This window comes from Sphaerodactylus townsendi, linkage group LG03 (genome assembly GCF_021028975.2).
Source record: "Sphaerodactylus townsendi isolate TG3544 linkage group LG03, MPM_Stown_v2.3, whole genome shotgun sequence".
Lineage (NCBI taxonomy): Eukaryota > Metazoa > Chordata > Lepidosauria > Squamata > Sphaerodactylidae > Sphaerodactylus > Sphaerodactylus townsendi.
In genome coordinates, this window is record NC_059427.1 from 173320695 (window position 1) to 173327206 (window position 6512).

The 6512-nt window shown below is 50.2% G+C and overlaps 1 protein-coding gene across 1 annotated transcript; it reads left to right on the forward strand.

Moving 5' to 3' along the window:
- The first annotated feature begins 280 nt into the window (after window positions 1-280).
- Window positions 281-5685, forward strand: LOC125429193 (tubulin alpha-1A chain-like). Its single transcript, XM_048490075.1, has 4 exons — window positions 281-434; window positions 3200-3422; window positions 3778-3926; window positions 4476-5685. The coding sequence occupies exons 1-4, from the start codon at window positions 432-434 to the stop codon at window positions 5460-5462; spliced, it is 1362 nt and encodes a 453-aa protein (XP_048346032.1). The 5' UTR covers window positions 281-431; the 3' UTR covers window positions 5463-5685.
- Window positions 5686-6512: the final 827 nt, after the last annotated feature.

The following is a 6512-nucleotide window of genomic DNA, read 5'->3' on the forward strand; positions in this document are numbered from 1 at the left end:
GGGGGGGCGATCCTTGGGATGTGATTCGCCCTGGGAGAAAGAGACACTTGGGATGTGATTTAAAGCCCGGAAAACATTCGTTTTTTCCCCTGATCCTCCCTCCCCCTTTCCTTGATATGATGGCTACACAACTGCTCTGTTTGGTCTCTTTGTCTGGAGGATGCAAACAGACTTGGGATGTGGAGGGGTGGGAAGGATGACCTCATCCTACGCGCCCCGAGCCAATCGCCTTTCTCCTCCCTTGGCTTCTCCGGGCGGATTGGGGGTGCCTCGACCAACCACAAAAAGCCCTCCCCGTCCCCATGGCGACGGGCTTGTATATAGGGGCGCCGCGTTGCGCCGCGCGCTACAGGTTCTCTTACATCGACCTCCTAAGAGTCGCGCTGTAAGGAAGCCCCCGCCGCTGAAGCTCCGCAAACACAGCAGCAAATATGGTAAGCGCCTCTGCAAAGCAAGCAAGCAGGCGGAAGGGTGGGGCGGGGGGCGAGCTAGCCAGCTGCAGGCAGCCCCCACCCATGCACGCTCATGGCGGGCTGCTGACCCTTCCCACCCCTTTCTTGTCCGCCCTCCAGCCCTGCCCGCCCACTTGCTGGCTTTTCCCTTTGCCTTTCTACGGCGGAGCTCTTCTCCCCTCCGTCAACTGACCCATTGGACTGGCTGCAGGCATGCCCCCCCCCCCCAAAAAAAAACACCACCCAAAAAACCCTCTCCGGAGGTCAGGCTGACAGTGCAATCCTATGGAGAGTCGCTCCAGCCTAAACCCACTCGTTTCAATGGACTTAAAGGGGAGTAATTTTGCATAAGATTGCGCTGCAAAGCTTAACGCATCCTTCCTGTCTCTCCCCCCCCCCCCCCGGGAATGAGGCGGCTCCCATCGGCAGCCTGGCGCAACACTGCCTGCCTGGGGAGGGCGACGGGGGCTCCTTCCCTCCCGGCAATCCCTGCCTGCCTCTCTCTTTCCAAGCCTGCCCAGCTGTGGATCAGCAGGAAGGGGTGGAGGGAGCCGCAGAGGCGGGCGGGGTCAAGCCAGCGGCTATGGTGGAAACCAGGGGGGGGGGGGGGAGGGAAGAAAGAAGCCGCCCGATGCAAACAGCTGCGCTCTTTGCAAAGACGTATCTGCGGAGTCAACAGGACCGATTTTTCTCTCTTGTTTCGTTTCGAAGCCGTAACTTGTGCGGGTGGAAGCTGCTGCATCAGTATTGCTGCGGTTGCTCAGCAGATCCCCATTCCTTCCGTTAGAGCAGGAGGGGAGCGATTCATTCGCGTGGCGTCCGCAGTGATTCCGCAGGAAAAAAACCAGGCTGAGAAGCCCGGGATGGGAGGGGGACGTCTGTAGAAAAACCCCTCGTGCTTTTATCGGGTGAAAAGGAGGTGGGGTGGGGGGAGAGAGAGAGAAAGCCTGGGGAAATGAATGCTTGGCTCAGAGCTGAAGTCCTTCTGGGAGGGGATCTTCTTTGCAAAAATAAAAGGAGGGGGGGGAGCCACGCCCTTGCGTTGTCCTGTGCATAAAGAAGGGCATTGTGAAAAGAAATCTCTGCAGGGGCTGGGGATGCTGGGAGGGCTGCAGTGGCATCACCCTCCCCCCACCCCCAGCTCCCCTGCCCTGAAGCAGATTGGTTTCTGGACGAATGGAAGGCAAGGGCTGACAAAGCGAGACAAAGAGGGTGTCTCCTCTGGCAGATGTGACCGGCATAATTAGCTAGTGACAATGGCGCAGTGTGGCTGGGCTGGTCACCGTTTCCAGCACGCGCTCATTGCATCTGTGGCATCTTTTCGTTTCTGCATATTTATTTTCTACATTCCGTTCCAAGCCATAGTCCCAGGGCACCGAAGGAGGGTGGCAGTTGGTCGAGCTGGCTGTTTTTCGGGGGGAAAATATCCCATGCTTGTTGTTGTGGGCTTTCCCGGTTGTGGGCTTTCCGGGCTGCTTGTTCCTAACATTTTGCCTGCATCCGTGGCTGGCATCTATGCAAAACGTTAGGAACAAGATCTACCAGACCACGGCCACACAGCCCGGAAAGCCCACAACAACCAGTTGAGTCCGGCCGTGAAAGCCTTCGACAATATATTATTCCATGCTTGATTGCATGAATAGAATGAAAACAGAAGCTGCGCATATGTGCTTTCTTGGCACGGGGCAGCAGATTAATCTCCTCTTCCACCCTCCCTCTGATTCATTTCATTCCCAAGCATGTTCTCTGTTGAGGTCAGAGGAGGGGAAATTGGCAAAACGGCATTATGAGATCATGCTGGGAATGAACTAGGCTGTGGTAATCTGTGGCGGATCGCAGACGCTGCCAGTCTTTGTAGGCGTCGACAGAGAAATAATGGCTTGATTTTTACTCCCAGCTGCAGCGAGCATCCCCAGTCTTCCTGAACTGGGCGTGGCATTCCCTGTAGGTCCCCCTCATAGCATCTCCCTCAGATGACAGAATGTCCTTCAAAAATGAGAGGCATCGCGCACTTCCGCACATGCAGAATAATCCACTTTCAATGCGCTTTACAGCTGGGCTTTAATGTGCAAGATAGCAAAATCCACTTGCAAAAAATTGTGAAAGTGAATTGAAAGAGCATTATTTCTGCATGGGTGGAAGTGCCCATTAGAGAGCTAGGAAGGAAAAGACTGAAAATCAAAGTTGAGACTGAAAATCAAAGTTGTGGTCCCAAAAACCCAACAGTTGCCCTGTTGAAGAGAGCACACTGCAGAGAATTCGTTGTCTTCCCAAAGAAATCTTGATAGGGAAATCCTTGAGAGCATCCTTCATAGTATTGAAGGAACAATGGGTTGGGTGTGGTACCCTAGGACTCCTTGAAAAAACAAGATGCTGTTCAATCATTCCAGTTACACACTATTATCCTATTGTATACTTTTCTACCTGTTTTTGCTTTCTAATTCCCATTGGAACAATAAAGGCTAGCACTTTTTTTTTTTAGTTTTACCATGTTGAACTGTGCTTTTTTGTTGTTGAATATCCACTGAGGACCTTACGGTTCCAGGATGCTTTCCCCCCTATCCAAATAATAGAACCTCAGCAGAGATTATAAATGTAGCTTTCTGATGTTTTCATTTAATCACAGATTGCAAGGATATTAAAGTAGAATTATGCATAAACTCGACATCCTGATCCTTCAAATTAAAACGAGATATTAGTCAACCCAGGCAGTTCTAATGCATCTGTGTTCTGGTTTTCCATTTTAGCGTGAATGTATTTCCATCCACGTGGGTCAGGCTGGTGTCCAGATTGGCAACGCCTGCTGGGAACTCTACTGTCTTGAACATGGCATCCAGCCTGACGGGCAGATGCCCAGCGACAAGACCATTGGGGGAGGGGATGACTCCTTCAACACATTCTTCAGTGAGACGGGGGCGGGCAAGCACGTCCCCAGAGCCGTCTTTGTGGACTTGGAGCCAACAGTGATTGGTGAGTGTCGATGTCATTTTGATCAACAGGAACATCCCAAAAATGAATGATCACCAGCCTTTGGAACATTTCTAAACCACTCTCTAGCTTTAAATACTTTAGAAATATGTCCTAATAAATCTTTACTTAACACAAAATAATTTTTTTTGCAAATTGAATTTAGCTTTTTGCTTCTTATTAGCTTTGAAAGAAAATGTGAACACAAACACCAAATACAATCATTGCTCTGTAAACATATCGGCTGGTGAGGCCAATCACAAAAGCCCGGAAGAAATAGCAGACATGCAAGGAACGAGATGACTTTATAGTACAACAGCTCAAAGTTGTCCCCTCCCCCTTTTATGCACCTGTACAGATGAAGTGCGCACAGGAACGTACCGCCAACTCTTCCACCCTGAACAGCTCATCACTGGAAAAGAAGATGCTGCCAATAACTATGCCCGGGGCCACTACACCATTGGCAAGGAGATAATTGACTTGGTGCTGGATAGGATACGCAAACTGGTAAGTACATTTCCTTGAAAGGAAAATCTATACAGAATTTTAGAAAAGCAACAGCCCTTCTATTTTGTCGCAGGGTTTCATGGCCAGAATCACTTGGGGGTTGTGGTTTTTCCGGGCTGTATGGCCATGTTCTAGTAGCATTTTCTCCTGACATTTCGCCTGCATCTGGCCCACGATGCAAGCGAAACGTCAGGAGAAACTGCTACTGGAACACGGCCATACAGCCCGGAAAAACCATAACACCCCAGCCCTTACATTGCTGTATTGTGCTAACCTGCCACAGAGCTATCAGGTGATGATATCTGTTTGTATTAGCAACTTAGAAAAAAGTGAAAAAAGGAGATATGCTCTTGCTATTATTCTGATATCAGTTGTGCAAAATCCTACAATGGAACTGTGCACTCATTGCTGGTCTCATAGGAATTGGTACTGTATCTCAAAAGAATGACCGCTAACTCTGAAGATGACATGGAGACTTCTCTTTTTTTCTCCACTGCGCTATGTATAGTATTGTTAATGGAATTCTTTGTATTTAACTTATGCCAACAGGCTGACCAGTGCACAGGTCTCCAGGGCTTCCTGGTCTTCCACAGCTTTGGGGGTGGCACCGGCTCTGGTTTCACTTCCCTGCTGATGGAGCGCCTGTCCGTTGACTATGGCAAGAAGTCCAAGCTGGAGTTCTCCATCTACCCGGCTCCCCAAGTCTCCACAGCGGTCGTCGAGCCCTACAACTCCATCCTGACCACCCACACAACCTTGGAGCATTCTGACTGTGCCTTCATGGTAGACAATGAGGCCATCTATGACATCTGCCGCAGGAACCTTGACATCGAACGCCCCACCTACACCAATTTGAACAGGTTGATAGGTCAGATTGTGTCCTCCATCACAGCCTCCCTGCGATTTGATGGTGCCCTGAATGTAGATCTGACAGAATTCCAGACCAATTTGGTGCCCTATCCTCGTATCCATTTCCCCCTGGCCACCTATGCCCCGGTCATCTCTGCTGAGAAAGCGTACCATGAGCAGCTCTCTGTAGCAGAGACGACACCTGGCTTAGCTCGCTTTGAGCCAACCAACCAGATGGTAGAAATGGGCCTCGCGGCTGACAAATACATGGCCTGCTGCCTGTTGTACCGAGGTGATGTCGTGCCCAAAGATGTCAATGCTGCTATTGCCACCATCAAGACCAAGCGCACAATCCAGTTTGTGGACTGGTGCCCAACTGGTTTCAAGGTTGGTATCAACTACCAGCCCCCCACAGTGGTCCCCGGGGGCGACCTGGCCAAAGTGCAGCGTGCCGTTTGCATGCTGAGCAACACCACGGCCATTGCGGAGGCCTGGGCTCGCCTGGACCACAAGTTTGACCTGATGTATGCCAAGCGTGCCTTTGTCCACTGGTACGTCGGGGAGGGGATGGAGGAAGGCGAGTTCTCCGAAGCTCGTGAAGACATGGCTGCCCTAGAGAAGGATTACGAAGAGGTTGGAGTGGATTCTGTTGAAGGGGAGGGTGAAGAGGAAGGAGAGGAATACTAAAGTAAATGTCACAACGGTGCTGCTCTTACAGGGAATTTCAAGCTATTTAACAATATTCAAATTCTGGTCTAATCGGTTAATTTATGACCCGGTATAAATTCCGATACATTTGTTTGCCCTAAAATAACTGACCTGTTCTTTAAAACATGAACATTCGTATTACAGACCCAAACCGTCCAATAATGTTATGGGTTTGTGAATAAAAGGCATTCCCTGTCCTAGAGGATTGGTGTCTTGTGTGGTTATTCAAAACTCTAAACTTTTCCAGCTTATTCCATAGCTTTGACAGGGGTCTCAGTGGTTAATATGGACATACTTTTCAGTTTTATTGTCCGGCAAAATGGATATAATTATGGTATCTAGAAGACCACCATCTTCTAGAACAGACCTGGGCATTATAAGGCCCTCGGGCCATATCCGGCCCGCTGGATGACCCTGACTGGCCCCCCTGCCGTGCTGGGGAGCGAGGCGCCTTTGAAAGCCCCGCAGAAGCCGGTTGCCTTGGCTGCCGGCTTCTGCGGGGTTTTCAAAAGCACCTCGCCCCCCTGCCTTTTGGCCGGCCCTCCACAATATTTTCTGTTTCTTATGCGGCCCCATGGAAAAAATAATTGCCCACCCGTTCTAGAAAGTAGCGGTGTAGAGCAAAAGGGTCATTTAGATGAAGGAGTATTCAACTCTTTTGCCACTACTAACCCCACACTTTCCCAATTCCTAGTCTTAGAAACCTGGTTGACAATATCCCTGCCTGCCTTTTTGCTTTTTAAAGTTAACCTTCACCCCTCTTCTCTGAGACCGAGACAAATATAAAACTAATTGGTCCAATCCAAAGGTGAGTGGGGGTGAATTCTGTCTGTGGAGGCAGCACGGGGCCATGCCAGTGGATTTGCCCTCCTTGAGGCACTTACCCTGGTGCTGGGGCAAATCCTCTGGTGGGTGGTTGCAGTGGCCTTCCAAAGAAGCCAGACCTATTGCAGAGTGCATATCAGCACTCCTTTCCCCCCACTGTCTCTGCTGGCGTGGCAGACGTTAATACCTTCCACCTGGTCTTTG

What these genes read in the sequence shown, in the direction of transcription:
- LOC125429193 (XM_048490075.1), top strand. An exon ending in CTTGGAGCCAACAGTGATTG is followed by an intron (nt 3,423 to 3,777) that starts GTGAGTGTCGAT and finishes GCACCTGTACAG; the next exon opens with ATGAAGTGCGCACAGGAACG. An exon ending in TGGATAGGATACGCAAACTG is followed by an intron (nt 3,927 to 4,475) that starts GTAAGTACATTT and finishes TTATGCCAACAG; the next exon opens with GCTGACCAGTGCACAGGTCT.